This window comes from Cajanus cajan, chromosome 5 (genome assembly GCF_000230855.2).
Source record: "Cajanus cajan strain Asha chromosome 5, NIPB_CcT2T_4, whole genome shotgun sequence".
In the NCBI taxonomy this organism is placed as follows: domain Eukaryota; kingdom Viridiplantae; phylum Streptophyta; class Magnoliopsida; order Fabales; family Fabaceae; genus Cajanus; species Cajanus cajan.
Window position 1 is genome coordinate 64,493,448 of NC_138521.1, and position 23,848 is coordinate 64,517,295.

The 23,848-nt window shown below is 32.6% G+C and overlaps 2 protein-coding genes across 2 annotated transcripts; one reads left to right on the forward strand and one right to left on the reverse strand.

Annotated features, from left to right (window-relative positions):
• Nucleotides 1-1,322: 1,322 nt before the first annotated feature.
• On the reverse strand, nucleotides 1,323-7,019 carry LOC109811847 (putative leucine-rich repeat receptor-like serine/threonine-protein kinase At2g24130). Its single transcript, XM_020375686.3, has 2 exons — nucleotides 3,675-7,019; nucleotides 1,323-2,268 (listed from the first exon to the last, which is right to left on the reverse strand). The coding sequence occupies exons 1-2, from the start codon at nucleotides 6,190-6,192 to the stop codon at nucleotides 1,871-1,873; spliced, it is 2,916 nt and encodes a 971-aa protein (XP_020231275.2). The 5' UTR covers nucleotides 6,193-7,019; the 3' UTR covers nucleotides 1,323-1,870.
• Nucleotides 7,020-8,047: 1,028 nt separating this feature from the next.
• SCA3 (DNA/RNA polymerases superfamily protein) lies at nucleotides 8,048-20,690 on the forward strand. The gene is made up of 19 exons (XM_020375739.3): nucleotides 8,048-8,799; nucleotides 9,736-9,939; nucleotides 10,029-10,162; nucleotides 10,668-10,737; nucleotides 11,252-11,310; nucleotides 14,034-14,151; nucleotides 14,528-14,641; nucleotides 15,395-15,526; nucleotides 15,787-16,203; nucleotides 16,491-16,541; nucleotides 16,726-16,796; nucleotides 17,023-17,107; nucleotides 17,190-17,342; nucleotides 17,706-17,780; nucleotides 17,917-18,006; nucleotides 18,793-18,840; nucleotides 18,920-19,034; nucleotides 19,744-19,847; nucleotides 20,021-20,690. The coding sequence occupies exons 1-19, from the start codon at nucleotides 8,110-8,112 to the stop codon at nucleotides 20,129-20,131; spliced, it is 2,841 nt and encodes a 946-aa protein (XP_020231328.1). The 5' UTR covers nucleotides 8,048-8,109; the 3' UTR covers nucleotides 20,132-20,690.
• Nucleotides 20,691-23,848: the final 3,158 nt, after the last annotated feature.

Sequence of the window (23,848 nt, forward strand, 5' to 3'; positions counted from 1 at the left end):
TTCTCAAAAGAAATTGAGTTGTGTGTGTCCACTTTGGGCACGGTTCAAAAGTTGAACTTTTCTGTCATTTTTCTCAATTTCAAGCACTCAGTGCTATGCAGATCAAATAAATCTGCAAAACATCAATTGGCTACTCATTAAAGTTTTTGTCATGGGTATTACGTAATTGAACATTGGAAAAATAGCACAACCTTTTTGAAGGTCATGGGTATGCATGACGTAATTGAACCGAGAAATTATTATCTAATATGTAATTTAGAATTATTAAATATATATAGTACTAACTAATTTTTATATAATATGTATTCAAAATTTTAAATTTATTTTAAAAAATTATAATATTTAATTATTTATAATGTAAAAATTATTTAAGTAGCATGTGATATAGAATGGCTTAATAATTTGTCGCTCACTCTACAGGCGGAGGAGTGACCAAACAACATTAATGGAAACTTTTTGTACATGTCCTAGTTTTCACCCAAGAGGTACAAATCTTGAGAATTCAGAGTTAACCCTAGTTTGTGATGAATTACATCCACGTCAATAAATTAAATAAATTCTTTCAAATACATCTTTAATATTAAATCCTTGCAACTTAGTCACCGGCCTCGCGTGTACCACCTATCCTCGAATGCAATCTCAGTAATGAAGGTGTTGGGATTTTATATAACATGGTCAATCAGGGTTGGCCTAGTATGTAGATAGTTGGGGTAGCAAGCATGAGTGCAACTATATATTGTTATAAAATAAAAATAAAAATGAACCATTTCATTAGTTTCATAAGCGATCTTTATTCTATAATGGTGCAGTTAGGTTTTATGAAGCAATGATACATATGGGTTGGATGTTGGGTTGTTAATATTAACAATGTAGGGATGTTGTACCCTTAAGTGAGTCTAGTAGATCCTGAGCTCTAGAGGAATCAAATTAAGGTGAACATCGATGGAACTATTTCAACTTATATATAGCAATAGAATGAAATTAAAACTTATCCTTATCGCCATATCAGATTACATGACGTGATAAAATAGTCAAATTGTATATATATCCGTTTAAAAATGTTTTCAGTTTATATATTATATTCTCTCCCTTCATGTTAATTTAAGGTTGTTGCAGACGACAAAGTGACGACATTCATTATGTAATCTTGCTTCGGATCTCTATCAGGTCGACAACTTAACCTACCATTACCAATGCAAAAAATCTTGACACAGTGGTTTTCTTGTGCTAGATTAATTAATCATCTGTGCAATCTGAATAGGATTCATATTTGAGTTCTTTTCTTTATAATGTCCACTCCATAACTAGTTAACTACATAAAAGGTAGCCAGAAAGAGAAATATATTATATAAATATAATCAACTTGAGTAACTGAATAAGAGAAGTGATTGATCAATACAGATATTGACCCGCATGTTTCACTGAACATTACAAGTTTACAACACAATCATTTCAACTCGCAACTCAATCGAATTAAATGAAATAAACAATGACTATGATTTACTTCAAACACTAAACTTACAAAAACCGACAATAAAACGTGTAAAAGAATGTTTCCTTTCCATTAATGAATGAAAATTGAACTCTTGGTGACTAATTGTTCTCCACTAAACATTATAGCTTAACTAGTTTAAAAAATATTTTACATGTTCCAAGTTTTAAATAATTTTAATATCCTTTTTTTTTCTAAATTAAATTACATTCTCTAACAAAAACAATCTTGTTTGAATAAGAAAATATTATTATGAATGATAAAACTTTCTTTTTGAATATTTAACACAACGAAATATTTAGAACTTGAACTCAAAATCATTGATTAAGTTGAAATAATTTTTTTGAGATTAAATTATCTTTATTATTTAAGAAAGAATCAATGTGGGGATTGACTTGAATGACGAGGCAAGGTTGACTTAGTAAGGTAGTCCTTCAACCTACCCATCTCTTGTGCTACATCCAACATGGTTGGTCTTGTTGAAGGATTATGCTGTGTGCAGAGAAGCCCTAGCTCAATGAGTTCCAGAATAACGTCTTTCAAAATTTTGTTACGATGATATGGTATGCCACAAGGAGAGAACCTTTGCAGTGTTTGTTCAACAAGGTTTTGAAGTTGGTGTTGTTGTGTGTATTGTCTCTTAATCCACTCACACAAGCTTGAGCCTTCATGGCTGAGGACATCTGTGGGGCGTCTTCCTGAGACCATCTCCAACACAAGTACTCCATAACTGTACACATCACCCTCAGTTGAAGCATGCTTTCCCATTCCGTATTCTGTGTTCATCAAAATAGAGTGAGAGAATATAGCGAGTTCTACAACACGAAACTGTTTAACATGCAAATAGCAGTTATAAGATGCACACTCAAAAGAAAAAAGTCTTCAATGTATGTAATCACGAATGAAGGCATCTTTATTTTGAGGGGAAAAACTCATATTTTTACCATTAGTTTAAATATTTTTATACTCTTAACAAATAAGAAATTACACTAAATATAATTTTTAAAGTGATTATTAGAAAAATTAGCGAATTATGATTGAAGGATAATGTAATCAGAAATTAAATTCTTATAAAAATGTCATGTTTTCGGTTTATATTTTGTTTTTAAATGTTAATATAGAAAAATAACTTTAAAATCCTATGTTACTTCGAAAATTGAAGGATCTTTAATAAAATACTTTCTTCTCTTTTCTCTTTCTCTTTCTCTTTCTCCTTCTTAATTAGATTTATTTGGGTATAACAAATATTTAATATTTTAACTTATGTTTTTACTCCTCCAAACTTGAAGTATATGTCTTTTTCTTGAAAATTTAAAAATTATATTTTGTCTCAAAAATATCAAAAATTTATTAATTATTTTGGTATCTCAAATTTAAAATTCATCATTTTAGTATATAATTTCAAAAATATTGTCTTAGTTTTTGTATGTATTTTTTTATCCCTCAAATTTAAAAAATATATTTTTAATTCTCAAAATATAAAAATTTATTATTTTAGTCTCTTTGCCCAAATATCATTACTAAATTAGTCGCACAAAATTCTTTTATTAGTATTATTGTAAGTAAAAACAATATATTAAATCAAATGATACTACATAATTATCTTAATCTGTTATTATCAATTATGTTATTAGTGACTATGAAAAACTAAAATAATATTTAAAAAAATACAGGAACTAAAAAGATAATTTTTTTAATTTGAGAAACTAAAATAATAATTTTTTATTTTGGGAACAAAAAACATGTGTTTTAAATTTGAAAGATCAAAAAATTATACACAAAAAACTAAAATAATATTTTTTGAAATTACAGAAACTAAAAATACAAGTTTTAAATTTAGATGATTAAAAAAATAATCATTCTAAATTTGAAGGACTAAAAATATAATTAATTTTTTTTTATATTATTTTTACACTTTTCTATATAAATATTTATATATAAATAGAAAACAGAATTAAAACGAGATGACATTTTTATAATTAGAAGAGAAAACTAAAAATGGAAATAGAAAACATAAAATATTTTTTTTTTTAAAAAGTCTTATCAACCTTTTTCTATTCCAATTATTCAGCTTAGACAGAGTTTACCAGTTAAAACTGATTGTAGAAAGTATTTCATAGGCCAAAACCATGACCATAGTATAGAAACATATTGGATCACAATTCACAAAGTACATACATACCAGGAGCTATATAACCAACCGAGCCACATAACAAACCGTGTGTTGAACTGAATGATGCTGAGTTACTTGTGGAAATATTCTCATCACTATGCAGAAGCCTTGAAATTCCAAAATCAGTAACCAAAGCTGTCATATCTTCATCAAGGAGTATATTACTTGGCTTAAGATCACAATGCACTACTTTCACTGGAGAGTAATGGTGCAGATAGGAAATTCCCTCAGCTACATCACTGCAGATTCTTACTAACTGAACCACATCAAATCTTTGGCTTTGATATAGGTGCCTCTCAAGGCTACCATTTGGCATCAAGGGAAAAACAATGGCATTAAATTCTGGCCTACAGCAAATTGTGATGATCCTTATCAAATTTCTGTGCCTTATCTTTTTCAGGATTTGACATTCCCTTCTAAAGCTCCTTGACATCTCACCACCTGTTGTATCCAACACCTTCACAGCTACTCTTGTATTATCATGAAGCATTCCTTTGTAGACCTGTCCAAACCTGCCTGAACCAATTAAGCTTGAAGAACTGAAGCCTCCAGTGGCTTCTCTAAGTTGTCTATATGAAATTCTAGGGTACTTGAGCTCTTTTGTTCCCTCTTCATTATTCTCCAAATCACCTCTGCTAACAAATGAACATTGCTTGGTAACTTTTGACTTGATTGCCATTGAGTACCTTAAAAACATGCATATGAGAGGTGTGCCAAAAAGTAACACAGGAATCAACAAGAACACCAAATGATAACTACGTTTCTTGTGACATCTTTGCATGCCTTCAAAAGGGCCACATAGACCACTATTTCCAAGGAAAGAGTCTATGGTAAGATTTGAAAATGCTCCATTATTTGAGACATTCCCTGAGAATTTGTTGAAAGAGAAATTAAGTTCCTTGAGAGAGGAAGACAACTTAAAGGAATCTGGTATTTCCCCAATCAAATGATTTGAAGACACATCAAGTGCTCGAATATAGAGCAATTGGCCTAAAGAATAAGGGAGAGAGCCTTCAAAGGAATTACCAGAGAGGTTGAGGTACTCCAGTGCTGTGCAACTTTCAAGTTGTGGTGGAATGCTGCCAGAGAGATTGTTCTTGGATACATCAATAGATAGCACCATGTCCATTTTGCTGAGTTCTAATGGTAAAGAACCATGTAAGTTATTGTTTGATAAATTCAAGTATAGTTTCAAGCTATTCAAGGCTGCAACTTCACCAGGAATCAACCCAGTTATCTTGTTGTGAGATAAGTCTAAAATCTCCAAATTGACACATTTTCCCAGACTTGGTGGGATTGTTCCAGAAAGCTGGTTGTCATAAAGTAAAAGCCTCCTTAACTGTGAGAGATTTGCAAAACTATCTGGTATTGGACCAGATAGCTTGTTTCCTGACATGTCTAGAAGCCCCAGATGCTGATTGTCACCAAGGGTTGAAGGTATCTCACCAGATAGTGAATTGTTTGACAAATAAATTCTTTCTAGTCTATTCATGTGGGAAAGGCTTGAAGGGACTGATCCATTTAATAGATTATTGGACAACTTCAAGAAAGTCAGATTGACAAGGTTAGAAATGTGTGGAGGTATAGAGCCATATATGAGATTTTTTTCTAGGTGAAGTTCTTTCAGGCTGGAGGGAAGATCACCAACATTATGAGGCAGCTTCCCACCAAGATTGTTTCCCGCCAATTCAAGTTCTTCAAAGTATGATAAATTCATCAACGAAGCAAAGAAAGGTTCAAGGTTGGTATTACCATCATGGCTAGCAAAATTGTTGTATGACAAGTAGAGGAATTGTAGTTGTGGCCAATTATGTACAATCTTAGAAGGAAGCTCTCCACTGAACATATTCAACCCCAAATCAAGCCATTTAAGCTTGGTAGAGTTTGAAAGAGCTAAAGGAACTTGGCCTACAAGCTTGTTAGACCAAAGTAACAGGTACCTGAGCTCTTTAAGGATACACTCATTGTTCAAGGGGATTTGTCCCCCTAAGGAATTATTAGAGAGGTCTACATAGCTCAGTGAAGTTCCATTACAGAAAAGTGATGGGGGAATCTCTCCCTCAAGATGATTGCTTCTCATGTCAAGGTAGTACAAGTTGTGAAGTGAACCAAACTCTGAGGGAATGTGCCCTTCCAGAAAATTCCCCGACAAACTGAGTTCTCCAAGGTGAACCAAATAGCCTAGTTCTTTTGGAATGTGACCCACCAAAAAGTTCCCAGAAAGGTCAAGAATTTGCAAGGAAGAGATGTTGGCAAGAGCAGGGGAAATGGTGCCTCCTAGTGTCCTTCCACTGAGATCAAGCTCTATGATGACGTCACTTGCATTGTTGCATCTTACACCTGACCAATCACAAACATGAACACCCCGTGACTTCCAACTCTCTAGAGCGTTTTGAGGGTCTGAAACAATGCATGACATGAATGAAATAAGTGAACTTTTTCCATTCACAATGCCACCATTTTCTTTCCCATATACAGTCTCCAGAAAGAAAAATAGAAACACTGTTAATCTAATCAGACACATCATGAAACAATATATGTTTTGTCTAGTATCAAAAAGAAGGAAAAACAATAACGTTGAAAAGCAAAGAAAGATGTACAGGAAGTTGGTGTAAAATTAGGCTCAACGTGTCTGAATAAAAGGGGAGCACTTAGGATTTAAAGGAGACATTGGTGATGGAAATTAAGAATCTGAAACCATGTGCCTAACTGGCGTTGAAGTTTGATGGCTACGATATTTGACTTTGAAATTGACGTATAGAGAATTGACACGAGAGCAACGTTAGGGGGTGTTTAGCAATAGTGCAGCACAAGAAGCCTAACATTAAGTTTTTATTAATGAATATGATATGATATGATTGAGTTAAAGTAGTGGATGATGTGCTGTTAAGAAGGATAAGATTGGTTAATAGGCACGCACGCCTTGTGCTGACTGAGAATGTTGATTTTGGTGTTTGTCGGCTGAAGACCTGCACACTCATATTCATCCATTTCAGCTTTGTTTATTCATGTCAAATGAACACTACCTATGCCAACGGTCACGGGACGCCGCGAATTGGATCTCTTCACTTTAATGAAGCTAGGGATGAAACTTTCAAGTTAAATTTTTGTTCATTTTTGCTTTAGTTTCTAAATAAGATTTTGACTCAAACTTTATATCAATATTAAATTGAAAGTTATAATTTGCTTGTTTCACCCAATTGTCTTTCAACAAATTTACTTAAAGATTGAAACAGATTTCCATCGTTGATAATACATACACCTATTGTTTTTTCCCGCCTTTTTTCCTTTTTCATTAGATCATATTTACATTTATTTTACTTTTCTTCTATGAGTATCGAAGAGAGATTTCTTAAGTATCCAATAGAGTTTAATGTGTATCAAACTTAATTTTTCCCTCTTAGATTTGCAGAAGCTTTGCGAAAACTGCTCTACCTTTGTTTGTAGGTTTAGATAGGATTTAATCTCAGAGCAAAATTTCAATTTGATTTATATAATTTTTTTTTAATTTGAAATTATTATTTTTAATTTTTATTATTATGTGATCTCTTTAATTTTTTGGCCGAATATATGATCCTTTTGATTACTTATTTATTTATTAAAAGTTAAGTGATTATTTTAAGTAATACTCACAAGTGTTTATAATATCATATTAATGTGTGATATTTTTGAAAAAAATTATAATTTTTAAAATAAATATTATTTATTTATCTTAAAATGGAACTAAAAATAGTGATTTCAAATTTTTTTAGAGTTGAAAATAAAAAAAATAAATTATTGAGACTAAAATAAAAAATTTACTGACTTTACAATAATCAAATTTCAAATTTTAAGGAGATTAAAAACAAGAAATTTTACTTACCAATACCAAAATCAAAAGTCGTTGATTTCATAAAAATTAAACGTTGGATTATTAGAAATTCGTTAATTTTATATTAGAAGAAAATAAAAATATTAGCAAAATACTCTCGATGGGTTATATAATTAAGTGAAAAATACTAACTAAACATGCACATGGGTGAGAAAGATTCAACAAATAAATTAATATCATCCAAAGGCTATGCGAATGCGATTGGGGAACCCATCATGCTAGTTTCAGACATTCATCAAATTGTACTTTTTAAATTGCAAAAAGAATAGTCTTGTTATATATTATAATATATGTAATTTAAATATATTAAAATTTATATGATTACAATATTTAAAGATTAAAATTATATAATTATAATATTTAAAGATTAAGATTTTTTAATTAAAATTTAAAAGATCAAAATTACACCATCACAATAAAATTAAAATTATTTGATTAAAATTTTAATTATTAAATTTAAAAGAAAAGAAAAATAATATAAAATTAAAGAAGAAATGAATAGAACAGAAGAAGGGAGTGAGGAGGGGTTTAAGGAAGGTTTGATGTTGTTCCAATAACATTGTTTCAACTTCAATGTCGTTTGCAACTTCGTTTCCCACCCCTCACCTTCACAGGGGAACTCTTCAAACAAAATCTCAACCTCTTCATCACTCTCTATTGTTCGTAACCCCCATTTCTTCTATTCCACTCACCATCAAAAAACCCAGAACTCAATTCCATCTTCTCTCTGACTCACTCCGTCACAACTTCCTCCAAAACCTCGAAAATTCGCACGAACCCGTTAATGGGGTTCCTCAAACAGAGTCCCCCGACCCACCCCGGAGAATACTCATCCAAGACCCACCTTGGATTTTGAACGACCAGTTGCTGAATGATATCGAGGAGGAAGAAAAGCAGAATTTGCTGAGGAGGAGGCAGATTGAGGCGGAGACTGAAGCATTGGAGAAGATGGTGGAGGAATACAGAGAGCTAGAGAGAGAAATGCGCGAGAAGAATCTCACTCCCAATTTGCCGCACGTGAAAGCTCTGTTTTTGGGGTGGTTTGATCCCCTGAAGGAGGCCATAGAGGCAGAGCAGAAGTCACGGAAGTCGAAGAAGCACAAAGAGGCGTTTGCACCCCACATTGATTCCTTGCCTGCGGCTAAAATGGCTGTTATTGTCATGCATAAGATGATGGCTTTGGTGACTATGGAGTATCATCATGCTGGCTGTGTTCTCCTTGTGGATGCTGCTGTTCAGATTGGTATGGCTGTGGAACAAGAGGTACGTACATTACATCATATGATATTCTCGTCGTTATCAACGTTTTAAATTGCGGTAGCAGTAGTGGTTATAGTTGCAGTTTCATCATAATTCTTAATGTTATTGAAAAATGCGTTCAATGCGGCTACAGTTGCGGTCGCAGAGACTTCAGAAACCTTGACTTTGTGGCCAAATTCGCAGTCCATTTGTAGTAGTACTGAGTAGCTATAATGATTTTCGTTTTAGCCTTATTGAAGTTTAATTTAATACTTTATTTTGTTTTTATTAGTGTGTTGGTTTTTTTGTTCACTTAGTGGGATGATAAGTCTTTGTTGTTGTTCATCATGGGTGCCAAACTTTATAATTATTTGTCATCCTGTTAAGACAGATAATAGTATAATGATAAGCTGTGAGGGACTTCCAAATGGCCTATTGGCATGTTTTGCCACCTGTGGCCATATCTTAATAGTTCATCAGTGGTTTTGCTGTGCATTTTGAGTGGTGCCTTACGTTGAAGTTTTCATTTATGTTTTATACTGGACTCTTGGTCTGATAGTGCATTTTATGACTTTTTATTACTATTTTCACTTGAAGTTTCTGGCATTGGGAATGTAAGTGAAATGAGAGAATGTTCGTGGTAACTCAACACTTTAGTAATCGATGATATAGTTTGATGTTCAATCCTTTGGTTACTCTACTCCTTTAAACTTGTAATTAGTACAAGTGCTTCTTGTCTATGAATTCTCACACATCCAATTTTACCACTTGGGCAGGGAAGATACTGGTGGGGAATTCTGTTTCATTGAAGTTTCCTTCTATGTTCTTGCGTCACTTTCTTGATTGCTCTTGTGTAGTCTAGCATTAATAGCGATGTCAAATAAGAAGGGCACCCTTTTCTACTGGTTCCACTTCTTTTATAGATTGGATATCTGTTGTGATTATCTAGTTGTACTTCAGGTTAGGATTCATAAGTTCCTGGAAAAGACTAGAAGTCACCAGAATAAGAAAACAGAGGCTCATAGTGAAGACAGTATGGGTAATGATAAACAAAAATTAAGGAAACATGTAAACAGTTTGATTAAAAGAAGAAGACTGAAACAGGTCCAGTTGCTATTGAAAGAGGAAGAGTCTGGCCCTTGGGGTCGTGATACACAGGCTAAGGTTGGTTTTAATGTCTGAGAGTGATTATCTTTGACTTTTTTTTATAAAAAAAATGGAATCTAATGAGTGAACTCTATGAATCTATGCAGTTGGGAAGTCGGTTAATAGAATTATTAATTGAAACAGCATTTGTGCACTCTCCGGTTAATCAGTCTGCTGATACCCCACCTGATATTCGACCAGCATTCAGGCATGGATTTAAAGCTGTATCAAAGAATCCAGAGTGAGGCTTAATCTTTTTTATTTTTTTTATTTTTATATATATAAATTCAAATCAATATGATTGGTTTAATAATTTAGGGCCTTGATCCTTAGCACATGGTGCTATTATATTAGAGAAAGTGGTGATTGTCTGTTTATTTGAATATGATGCTTTAAATCAATATTTGTCATTGGAGGGACTGATTTGATATGATGCTTGTATATAATTCTCTCCCCACACACTTGCTTTCCCACAGGCAAACAGATGCCAGGTACCTTGAAAGTTCAAATTAGAAGGTATCGTGATGAAGTATGGTTGGCCCTTTGCTTAAGGAAAATGAGAGAAGAAAAATCCCACATTTAAGAGGGACTCAATATTTCACATGTATTGCCTGATAGATCTATTAAAATTTGAACAACAAAATACCTCTGAAGATTAGGTGTTTAATGATTTGATGAAAGTGGCTTTATTTCACCCTTGTGTTTTTCTTGTTATTTTTTTTTTAATAACTGTTTGATATTTGTAGGCAGAAGATTTTGAAGAATTATGGTGTTATAGAATGTGATCCCTTGGTTCTTGCTGGGATGGATAAATCTGTAAGTTGAGAAATCTATTCCCCGCCTCTTTTTATTTAACAATATAATATGATGGCCGCTTGGAAGTTGAATTTGTTCTACAAAGTTGTAAAGATTTTCGCTATAGCTTACTAAGCATGAAAAGGAAGCAAATTCATTATTATCTCTTACAATTACAATATTGTATAATCTTCTAGTAAATTAGTTTTTGAATTTTTTATAACCTCCCGTCCCCTAAAGAATTTGCATTTAGGTTGAGGTACAATAAGACCTTAAAACCCTGATTCTTATTTCTTTGTGTAAAGATCATCTGAAGATTTTGTGCTTTAAAGGACTTCCTTATCTTTTCCGGCTAGTGCTAGCTAAATGCATGAAGGTTTTTGGTGAAATCATTGAACATTCACATTACTTCTTATTGATTCTTCTGTTGTTTCTAAATCTATTTTCTTTTAAGCATGTGGGATACTTCTTATTCTTTCATAAAGTGGATATATTTTAATCTGCTTTTATTAATCAATGCATTTGTTTTGTGCAGGTTAAGCATATGTTAATGCCTTACATGCCAATGTTAGTACCTCCAAAAAAGTGGAAAGGGTATGGCACATGGAATGGCTCATACTAGTATTTCATGTTGAAAAGCCTGCATTTGGTTAGATTTTTATGAGACTTAGCATGATTTATGATGCCATGTTTGAATCGTTCTCAAAGCCGGGGAGAGGTGGATATTGAGATATTAATATTATGTAAGATTATAAAGATATCCCAGGAGATATGATACAGATTTAATTTAGTTGATTTCACTCCTATTTATAACATTTCCTTTGTATTTATGTAGATAGCTTATTTCTAGGAGATTTGTTGTACATTATGTAATTAGGATCGTGTCTTTAGATTTTGCTCCACTCTTTCCTTTTTTTTGGTTTCTCCTTATACCAATATAATCTTGTATCCTTTGAACAGTTTAATTAATAAAAATAATATTAGTCTTCTTTCAATCTTTTTCCTCTGATCTCGAGTTGGTATTAGAGTCTATGTCCAGTGGGCTTGATCAAAATTCATCCATTGTGCAGCCATCTTCCAAGGCTGTTGTTTGCTGTAGGTGCTCCTTGCTCCGGCAAACCCCTCCATCAGCTCAACTTAGTCAGATCAGAGTTCTCCAAAAAGCTCTGTCATTGTCTTGTCACTCACGCTGCCACACATCTTCTTGTGGAAGAAAGTCACTGGTTGAGATCCCCATGCCACCTTCCCATGCTTTGACAACCTCATTGCCAGCATCACCCTGCTCATCTATGCCTCCCAACTCCATTGAAACCCAGTTTGGCTAGTAGGTAACTAGGTATCATGTTTTTGGCACCTTAGTCCCTATTTTAATGTAGTATTTCTTGGTCTTTCTCAAGTCGGTCGGTGCTGGTCTATTCTTTTATATCATGAGTTCTGTATCAGGTTTCGTCAAGATGATTCTAATGGTTCTGGGTTTTCCAACAAGGGCCTTGTATCCTTTTGCTTATCTGGCAATCCCATTATAACATTGGAGAAACTTAATGGGATTTTTTATTTTGGTCAGACACTGTTAAAATCTGGTTTCTTGGTCAAAAGGCTCGCTGATCATCTCACTAAGAAGTCCTTAGAGATTGTTGCCGACATTGCTGAGTTACATGATGATTGGGTGTAGATAGACTACCAAGTACCAATTGATCTCACTTTGTTGGTTCATTACCACTCCTACACTACATGCCATGATACTTTGAAGAAGGCTCAGAGTAGAGTGTCTATTTTAATGATATCCAATGATTAGTCCTCCAATAATGGCAGATAGCTTGAGCCTAAGAACAATAAACATAATGTGTTATCCAATGATAAGTATAAGGAGTTCTTGCTCATACTAGTAACTCAATAATCTCTCTCTCAATCCTTGTTTGTTTCTTAGAATGTGAGTTTGAGTCTAACTCAACTTTACAAAATCAGTTTGTAAGGTAAGGGTTGTCCCCCACTTATATAGTTTTTATTTGCTTTATCTCTGGTCGATGTGAGATATAGATTTTTCCATATACAGCCCCGCACACCCAACATTATTGGACTTTGTGCGCGGATAAGTGGTGAATGACCTTTTTTAATGATCTAGAATGGACGAGACTTGAGTTTTTTCCCAATACACTTTCTTATGTCCAAACTATTGGGCTTGGTACGTGAATAAATGGTGGGTGATTCTTCTTGCAAATCTGGGATAAATTTGATACAATCTTAGAATGTGAGTTTGGATTTAACTCAACCTTAATAAACCGGCTTGTAAGGTGAAGATTGCCTCCTACCTATATAATCTTTGTTTATTTTATCTTTAGTTGATGTGAGATTTGGGTTTTTCCCAATATTTATCCCTGGATTTTGGACTCTAGTGCTTCTAATCATGTACTTGGTAATCCCTTTTTTTTGTCAAAATCATCCTGACCTAAAACTCCTCATTGTGTTACTCTTGTAGGTGGGTTAAAAGATCTAGGTCGGTTGTAGTATTTCCTTGGAGTAAGAAGCAGAGTGTACTTGCCAAATTCAATGCATGGGCCAAGTATTGAGCTATGGCGCTCACCACATGTGAGCTCCTTTGGCTGAAACACCTCTATGAATTGTGTTAATGCAAAGTAGGCTTTATAAAATTCATTTGTGACAACCAAGTAGCCCCACACATTGCCTCCAATCCACTCTTGAATGAGCAGACAAAGCTTATTGAGATCAATTGTCATTTTATTTGTGAAAAGTTTGTCGGTTCTAATGGGTAATGAGCAGCTAGCAAATATTTTGATAGTCTCTTAGAGCACAAGGATAGGTTACATATGTTGGCAAGTTTGATACTTACAATCTATATGCTCCAACTTGAGGGGTAGTGTTGAGATATTATGTAGACTGCTGAGATATCCCAGGGGATATGATACAGATTTGATTTGGGTGACTTTGTTCTTATTTATAGCATATTTGATTTGTATTTATGCGGATAGTTATTTTTAGGAAATTTGTTGTGCATTATGTAATTAGGATCATATCCTTTGTTGTTCACATATCCTTTTTACAGTTTAATAAATCTGAAATATTCAAATTTTTTTAGTATTTTCCTTTGGTCTCAAGTGGGGACAACAAATTTGAATGGAAGAATGAACTTATAGCCATTTCTTTTGAATACAACTTACTTGAATGTGGTGAAAAATGAAAATAGTAAGGGGTGCAATTTTACGTTGTCTCTACAACCTTAATGCCTTAGGTGCTTCTCTCTCCTCGCATGTGTCTGTGACTGTATGTATAATATCAATATCTTACAACACTCTTTCCAGGTATGAAAAAGGTGGGCATTTGTTCCTACCATCTTATATCATGCGCACTCATGGATCCAAGAAACAGCAAGATGTAATGAAGAATGTTGAAAGGAAACAAATGCAAAAAGTTTGTGAGGTACTATATATAAATTTTCATTTCCCTTTTTCATCACCAAGAAAGGAGTGTGGCAATATATTAATCTGATAAAAAACTTGGTGCATTGTTGTTTGCTTGATATCAAATAAATGGTTCCGTTCATATTTTTAATGAACATTATTGTTAATTTCTCTTAACTTTCATTATATTGTAGTCTTCTACATTTAAAGGTTCTTTGGAGTTTGGACTCAGAAATTAATTATTTCTAGAATATTATTTTAGCTATCATTCTATTTAATTTTCCCTGCACAAAGGCACAATTCTTTTGACACCTGCATATTTGGTCTCAATTCGTTACTTTGCTTCTGGTATATAAGCTTAACCTATTCTTCTTTTTAATGATACATTTTTATAGGCCTTGGATACACTTGGCAACACCAAATGGCGAGTAAATAGAAGATTACTTAGTGTTGTGGAGTCCCTCTGGGCAGGAGGAGGTAACATTGCAGGTCTGATTGATCGTAAAGATGTAAGCATAAACAATGACAACTTTTTAAGATATCCTTATCTAAGTCCTTTTGTCTATCTTTTTTCTGTTTACCTATTGCTTTTGAAAATTACACTGCAAAGCTAAATAAAAAAATAATTAAAAAGAAAGAAAGTTTAACATAAACTACTTAAATATACTCATTGTATATTTCCACCCTTTTTCATAAAATGATTAAAATGTGATGAGTTCTCAACATTACCTATTGTTTGTAATTCATCTTGCCTATATACAACAAAGTATCAATACTTCAATTTGCTTCATGTATTTGATAACGATACATATTGGTGAAGCATCTAAGTCTTTAAAACATTTTGTAAGAACCCTATATAGCTACATGAGACATATAAGTATATATGATATAGAAACATAGAAGTATTGTCCTTTGATGAACCAAAAATGGAAATTTTCCTCTTTATGAATAATTTCAAGATAGGAATGAGATTAATAGTACCATGCCTATTTGTAAATAATAGGAAGTAATTTATGATGACAATGATCTATAATTTTTTTAGTAATGTCCAAAAATTATGTTCTTAATTTGGATTTGTAGAATTACAATTATATATTTATTATGTTTTATGATTTTTTATACATATCTAAATATGGATCTTATACGTGTTGTTCTTATACATTTTTAGAATATTTATATTGTCTTATTGGATATGTATCATATTTGATACATCTATCGTATTTGTGCATCATAGCCTACATATATTCTTAATTGACGTGTAGGTTCCTATACCAGAGAGGCCACCCGTAGAGAATTTAAAACAGATTCAGGAATGGAAGTGGAGTGTAAGGAAGGCAGAGAAAATTAATCTAGAGCGACATTCTCTAAGATGTGACACTGAACTCAAGCTTTCTGTAAGATCTCCTCTCCAATTGTCAAATAGTTTTCTGTTTATTTGAACAATTTAAAATTCCAATTTTATTTGTTATATCAATGACCTATGGCTTGCCTTGATCTTGTATGGTAGAATGTTGATCAATCTAAGTATCTAACCATACTTATACATTTATATTGGTTTCGTTTGATCATGAGTTGCATAGTCTCAACTAATTTTTGCATAATTATTTTCAAATTTATCCCATGTTAATTACAACAAAAAATACATCTGAGATAGGTGGCTCGAAAAATGAAAGATGAGGAAGGCTTTTATTATCCCCACAATGTTGACTTCCGCGGCAGAGCATATCCCATGCATTCTCATTTGAATCATTTAAGTAGTGATCTATGTCGAGGATTGCTCGAGTTTGCTGAAGGGAGGCCATTAGTAAAGTCTGGACTCCACTGGCTGAAGATACACTTAGCAAATTTGTATGCTGGTAGTATTGAAAAGCTGTCTTATGATGGCCGCCTAGCTTTTGTAGAGAATCATCTCCATGATATATTTGACTCTGCTGATAACCCTATTAATGGAAATCGTTGGTGGTTAATGGCTGAGGATCCTTTCCAGTGCCTTGCTGCCTGTATCAATCTGTCAGAAGCCTTAAGAAGCTCATCACCAAATTCTGTTATCTCACATCTGCCAATTCATCAGGTAAATGCTTCATTGGAAGCCTTAGGATTCAAAAAGAGCCATTATAACTTTGCAGACTACTTTTACAAGGGACCAAATTGACTCCATGCTCCCCTATGGATTGATGACGCATAGAAAATTTCTGCTAGATCATTAGTTAAAATTACGCTATCTAAATGATAAATACAATCATAGGGGGAAAAATATTGAAAATCATTATCATATTTATCCAGCTTTCAATTTAATTTTTTCCTCTTTTTCTTATATTTTTTAAAATTGCTAATATGACTGCTTTGATGAATTCTCAGGATGGTTCCTGTAATGGCTTACAGCACTATGCTGCTTTGGGAAGAGATGCTGTAGGTCTACTTATATCCCATTTTGATTTTGCAATCACTCATCACTCTTGATATAATCTGTGTTTTCTTTGTTAGATATATATACTTCCTCAATTTTGTGATAATTATTTTATAATATTTTTTGTTGCTGGAAAATTCCATTGTATACTATTCTCACTTCACTAGAATAAATGTGATTTGTCAGCTGGAGGCTACTGCAGTTAACTTGGTCGCTAGCGAGAAACCAGCTGATGTTTACTCAGAGATTGCTGTTAGGTATTTGAAATCCTTTAGCTGAAGTCTGAATGCAAAATGCATTGAAATAGGAATATCATTTGAATAGTTACTTTTTGGTTATAATTTGTTACCTCGTGACCTACTTTGCTATATATTGCGTGACATGTAGATTTTCGTGATCTACACCCCATAGCTCTAGGTGTGGAATTGGTTTTGTGAACTATGCATAATATCTAATTTTCACTTGAATGTCATATTCGAGCAGGGTTCATGATATTATGAGAAGGGACAGCAACAAAGACCCAGCTGCCTATCCAGATGCTTTGTTAGCAAAAGTTTTAATTGATCAGGTCAATATTGATTAAAATTTATTCTCCTGTGGTTAGCTATAATCTCTTCTTTTTTACTCATCCAACTTTTAGAAGCTTTCAGATTGATAGGAAACTGGTCAAACAGACAGTGATGACTTCAGTTTATGGTGTTACTTTTGTTGGGGCACGAGAGCAAATAAAGAGAAGATTAGAGGAGAAAGGACATATTACTGATGAAAAACTTTTATTTACTGCAGCTTGCTATGCTGCTAAAGTAAGTTTCAGTCATGTTATACAGAGCTATATTTGCTATCAGAAATCGCGATGGCTTACAATGTGTATTTCTTATCATTGCATCATCAGGATATTATTCCCTGCTGGAATATTTACAGTGCAGAAAATATTATTTTTAGACCCGATCAATATGAAACCTAGTTAAAGTTTTCAGATGGGGTTGGTTATATCACAGTATCATATATTTAGAACTATCCCAGTTTCTAGTTCCTAATAGGTTTGGTTTGATTAAATCTTTCAGTAATATATGAATGGAAATACATGTTAACCAACATGCAAAGACATGTTTATACAATAAATCTGCTTTCTTGTCTTATATTTAGATACTGCTATCATTCTATAGGTGACATTAACTGCCCTTGGAGAAATTTTTGGAGCTGCACGTTTCATTATGGCCTGGCTTGGTGATTGTGCAAAGGTTTGGTTTCATAGCATGATGTACTTAAAATGATACTGAAATCCTACTGGTTTTGGTGCTCATGTATATGTGTATGCCTGCATGTTTGTGAGCTTTCTTTCTATTCCTGAATGGTGGGATCTGAAACTTGTTATAGGTGATTGCTTCTGAAAACCAGCCTGTTCGTTGGACCACTCCTCTTGGTCTTCCAGTTGTACAACCATATTGTAAAACTGAACGTCATCTGGTAGGCTTTTTATTTACAAATGATTTACCCCCTTTTCTTTTATTTTATAGTGACAAGTTAAAACTTAAAATCAACATACTGAAACTGAATGTACGATGATGTAAGATATCCACCTAAATGGTTAAAAGAACTTTTGTAACAATCCCATACAAGTAGGTAACTTATGTGGCATGATGCAATGGACTAATGTATCAACAGATCAGTGTGGAACTGTGTATGGTTGTAATTGTTGGCATTTCACAATTTTCTGAAGCAGTTATACTATGAGTCGTAACCATTATTCTCTATGAATGAAATGGTTTGTATTACATCATTTTGGTGGCTCATCACAGGAGTGTGAAATCTTTTATGTTGGTGATTTATTTAATCCAATAGTCTCTCAATTGTGAGACACCTGAACAAAGTCCTGCTATTAGGCAATGCAATGGAGATAGACCAGTCAGTTACCTACAGAGTATGTAATAATAAATTAATGGCGGTGGCTGTAGGGCTCCATTGTGCTAGAATTATTTTCGTGTGACCACCTGAAATTTCCTCATAATGTCTAGACCTTTCTAATATTGTGTGCTTGTCTGCCTCTCAGAGCACGGCACAATTATTGAGAAACAATAGTTTTAAGCAACATAGATTTGAAGGTGTTGTGTATTTCAATTATAGAATTAGCAGTAACTTAAAACCCATGACAGGTGCCAATAATTGTTCATTTGAATCAAACAAACCATATAGTTTTAGAACTTTTTGACTATCTCGAAGTACCACACTTATGAATCTCACCTTTGACCACAGATCAGAACGTCTCTTCAGTTTTTGGCTTTGAGGCGGGAGGGCAATGCAGTAAGTGTACATAGTCCTCTTTTTTGCAGCTTTCTTTATTTCTGAACTATTTTCATTATTAAAACTACTTGTATTCCAGGTAGATGCCAAGAAACAGAGAACTGCATTTCCTCCAAACTTTGTACATTCACTGGATGGTTCACACATGATGATGACTGCTCTTGCCTCTAGGGATGCTGGCTTATGTTTTGCAGGTTTTAAGACCTCCTTTCACAAACATGCAAAACTTCCATCTAAAGTCACAAATTTATACAACATTGTTTTATTAGAGATTTTTTTCTGGTTCCAAGGGAGCCTGTGTAGACCTAGGAAGTGGGGGAAGGGAAAGAGGTCAGGAGTTTGTGACAGGAGTCAAACCCATGTCTTATGCCATTGCCATTCGAGCTCTTTGCTCATTGGTCACATTATTAGACTTCTAAGTGCATAGGATTTGATACCCAATTTTCTCTTTGGCATCTTTGCTTAATTGTTTCTGGAACTGGATGATGTAAGGACTTTAAAGTTGTGAAAGTTTATGACTAGTTTAAGGGAAAATGCATTTCATTTGGAAGCTTGCTTAGTTTTAGGAGTTTTTTTTTAGTTTCATTGAATATGTTGAATATTGCAATTTGCACCCTACAAATTTTAGGACCCATTTTGCACAGTTCAAGAAACCCATCCTTAAACTGTTGCTTTGAATCAATTTTCATTTCAATTTTTTACGAGGTTGACAGTAAGGCTCAAGTCCACTGCAGTTGAATCCATATTCTAAATATCTGGTTCTGTTAATATATTTAAGCTCAACTCTCACTTTATACACCCAATTTTGATTAAATTTGGTGGCAGTGCAAGTCTATTTACTGAAGAAAAATTCTTTTTTATGTTTTTTGGTGCTTAAATTTTGTGAAATAAATGTGTATACAGGGGTTCATGACTCATTTTGGACTCATGCATGTGACGTGGAGAAAATGAGTCAGATTCTTAGAGAAAAATTTGTGGAGCTTTATAGCATGCCAATACTTGAAAATGTAAGTTTTGTTGTATCATGAGTAACATTGGCTTATATATAGGAATACACGTAGAAAATTTATTTCTTATTTTAGTTATAAAATATTAAACATCATGATCACATCGTCCCTACTTAATGCAAATCTTTTGCCTTTTAGACCAAGTGAGTTCTCATTATTTGATCTGTTGACAGTTGCTGGAAGGCTTTGAGACATCATACCCGGGATTAGCTTTCCCTCCCCTGCCAGAGAGAGGTGATTTTGACTTGCGGAAGGTTCTCGAGTCTCCATACTTCTTTAACTGAGCATTGCTTCGCATGAAACTATTACAAAATTCAATGGATGCAATGTTACCTTCACTTCCAATGCAAAATCATTCAGCAACTTCTGAGACAAAGACAATACTTCCTTCATCTTGTGTGGAAGTTGCAATTCAAAGAAAGACCCCAGGTTGCTTATGGGAAAGGCCTGAAAGGAAGTCTCCTCTAAGAATGCTCAGAACTAGTTTGGCTAGTTTAAGAGGAGATAAGCTTTGATCATCCTTTACATTTTATAATCAACTTGCAGGGCAGGAATTTCTCCATCAAATTTTTAATGTTGCCGATTTCCTTCACTCAAATTGAGTTTGCAGAAAGTCCAAGTCTAGAGCGGAGCTAAAGACCGGTGACCATAACTGATTTTGATAATGTAAACCATCCTTTTTCTGTTTACATGTACTATAATGTGCGAATAGTTGTATTATATCTAAGATTGAAAGATAGATTGTTAGGCATAGAATTAATGATTTTGTAATTTGTACATAGAATTATTCATGTTCATTGGTTTCAATCATAAATTCTAATAGTATGGAGAAATTTTTTTAAATTGATAGCATAGTTCATCCTTATTGTGCCAGCTTTGAAGTAGACAATATCCAGTTGATTCTATGAATCAAATATAATTTCATTTATATAGTTATTCATCACAGATGATCGCTCAAAATATTACCAAACAAGGAATGTGCCATGTGATCAACTTGTGTGACATCTTGAACCAATTCATATTGTAGATGGTGAACAAAACAGTGGTTCTTTTGGTTCTTGCGATTGCATGTAGACTCCGTTATCCACCGACCTGACACATTTGCTGTTACAGGCATGTGCTGTAAAAGCCTAAAATCAATTATCTATACCATTTTTTCCTTTTTACGACTGACACATGATTCCATGGGATCTGTGTTCTCCAAGGAAAAATAGCTTTTAAAATAATCAAGGTCCATTACACGTTAATAACTACAGTAGAAACTCTTTAAATTAATAATGTGAAGACCGGAAAAATTTATTAATTTAGAGAGTTATTAATTTATCGATAAATTAATAATTATTAATTTAAAGAGTTTTTAAGAATTATGTTGTACATACTAAATAAAAAGGTAAATTAGTCTATGCCTCTTAGAATTACGTTGTAGCGAATCTTGGGACTCAACGTAAATTAGTAACTTTTAAAGTATATATGCATTGAAAATCAATACGTAATAACTTTTGAAGTACATATGCATTAGAAATTAATAATGACTTTTGAAGTACAGTAAATGTAAACAAGAGGAATAAATGTGTTCAATGTATTCTTAAGCAAGTTTGGCATATATAAATTACATGAATGTGTTATGATACAATACAAAAATACAACACCTGAGTTATTGGATACAATAAGAAAAGTTAGAGATGAGCTCCAAATAGACTTGAACTTTAAAGGAAAACAGACAACTATTGAATCATATTTCAATAGAGTGTAATATATTTTTTTTCAGTTTCTATAAATTATTAATTTATGATTTTCTTGGGATCGAAAATTATAAAGGGATCTCCCGAAAAATTATTATCTTATTATTTTATCGAGTTTTTCAACTTTTTACATTGACTCAAGTCGAGACCGGACAAATTTATTATTTTAGAAAGTTTATTAATTTATCAAGTATTAATTTAAAGAGTTTTATACTGTATAAGAGTTAAAAGTATGTAATCAGATCATGTAATGAAAGTACAACAACTTATTATACAATAATACAATAGTAGAAAATGGTGATCAACGGATCAGATCATGTAACTACAATAACTTGTTTCATATGGAGTGCGTATGACATTATTTCAATTTTTTTTTAACGAACTTATAAGTTAATTTGATTAAAACAAGTTTGTTTGGTACCCTAATTTATATGAGCTTATTTAAAGAGTTTATATATTTTTTTTAAAAAAAAATTACTTGAGGTAGCTTATAACTTATATAAGCTTTTAGTTTTTTTTTCATTATTTTTTTTATCCTCCTTAATTTACTTTAATTTTTTCCTTTTAATTTAGAAATAATTTTGCCTATCCTAAGTCCTAACAATCTCTCACTTTCATTATGAAAATTATTTTATATTATTTTACATTTATCAACTAGTTTATTAATTAATTTTTTTAAATAATTTCAATTCAATCAACTACCTTTAAGTTTTAAGTTTTTCAACTTTGAATTTATAACTTATAAACTTTCAGCAACTTATAAATTAGTTTTGCCAAATACACTTATATTTAAGTGTCTAATCATCTATAGGATATATAACGTATTTAGATAAGAATGCTAAGTTCAGCATCTTCTGTATATAGCCAATATTTAAAATCAGAAGAAAAAAAAAATTGACAATCTTGCCATTTTTTTTTCATGTCCTAAGCAATTAGTTAAAATATTGATTGACAATCAGAAAACTGTCTCAAGCCACTTAAATAAATAAATCTTGAAATATGTTCACAAATTTAATTTTTGGATTGTACTTGATAACAGTTTGACACCGACACGTTTTCTTCCCACCATAGCAGGGTAGGAGAAACAACGATACTGTGCTTGTTAATGTTAGCTCTTTGTAAGCAATTGCATAGATTTTTTGACACGAATCTGAGGAATGTACAAGTGTATGAGAATCAAATTGAAAGTTCAAGAGCTTGTATGATCAGAAATCAAACCACATGATTGCGTGAACACCCAAATAGTCTAATCATCATTCAAGAGTACTATTTTTTTGCTTTACCCCTTTTAATCCTTACAACTACTCTTTTGTACTAACAATTATTGTTTCAGCCCCCAAGCTACTTAAAATGCATTAATTTGCAGTGGACCACAGTGCTGCTTTTCTTTTATAAAAGTGATATTATTATTCCATACAAGAATAATGTGTAAATGTTTATTTCCCCATTGATAATGAGTCATAACTCAAGTCTTCACCTAAAATAAAGTGACTCACTTTCTTCAAAGAGTAACAAGTAAACTATAAGAATCTCCAAATTTCAATAGCAAACAGCTCAGTACTATCAATATTCAGAGCGAAATTCTTTTTGACTTTTCTTGACTATATTTCATTCATTAATAATATACCTCTCTTACTCTTTTTTTTTTTATTCCTCAAATATTCTTGAGTTATATAACATACTTGAAAGTACTCCTTGAAATAGTATATTTATTATTCCTGAAAGAGTTTTTTCAGAAAGTATTTTAGAATAACATATATATTGTTCTTGAAAGAATTTCAAAGTATGTTTTAAGAAATATAACGTACAATTTCGGAAATTAATTTTTTGATAATAATTGAAAATAATTTCGTCCTAATCGACCATTTATAAAAAAAAATGAAAAGGGTAGTATCTTTGAAAAATCAATGACGTCTTTAAAAAAAATCACAATCTCCTTTTTTTTACACATCTAATTACTAAAGATGTTGATCCTGTTATATATAAGTCATATTAAAGAAATCATAAAAATTTATTGATGAAAATTGTAATTTAAGACATGTTTGTACTTTGTATTTGATATAAGAAATAATCAAATACAAGAAATAATGGAGATGAAGGGAAAAATCAAAGTTTAAAGAGTAATGAAATTATGAGTGAAAAAAATAAGATTTACGAAGTAATAAAGATGAGGTGTGAGTGACCAAATATCTTGATTGTCAAAAAGAGAAATTAAAAAGAAAAAATAAAGAAGAAGAAGAAGAAGAATCAACTAAAAGT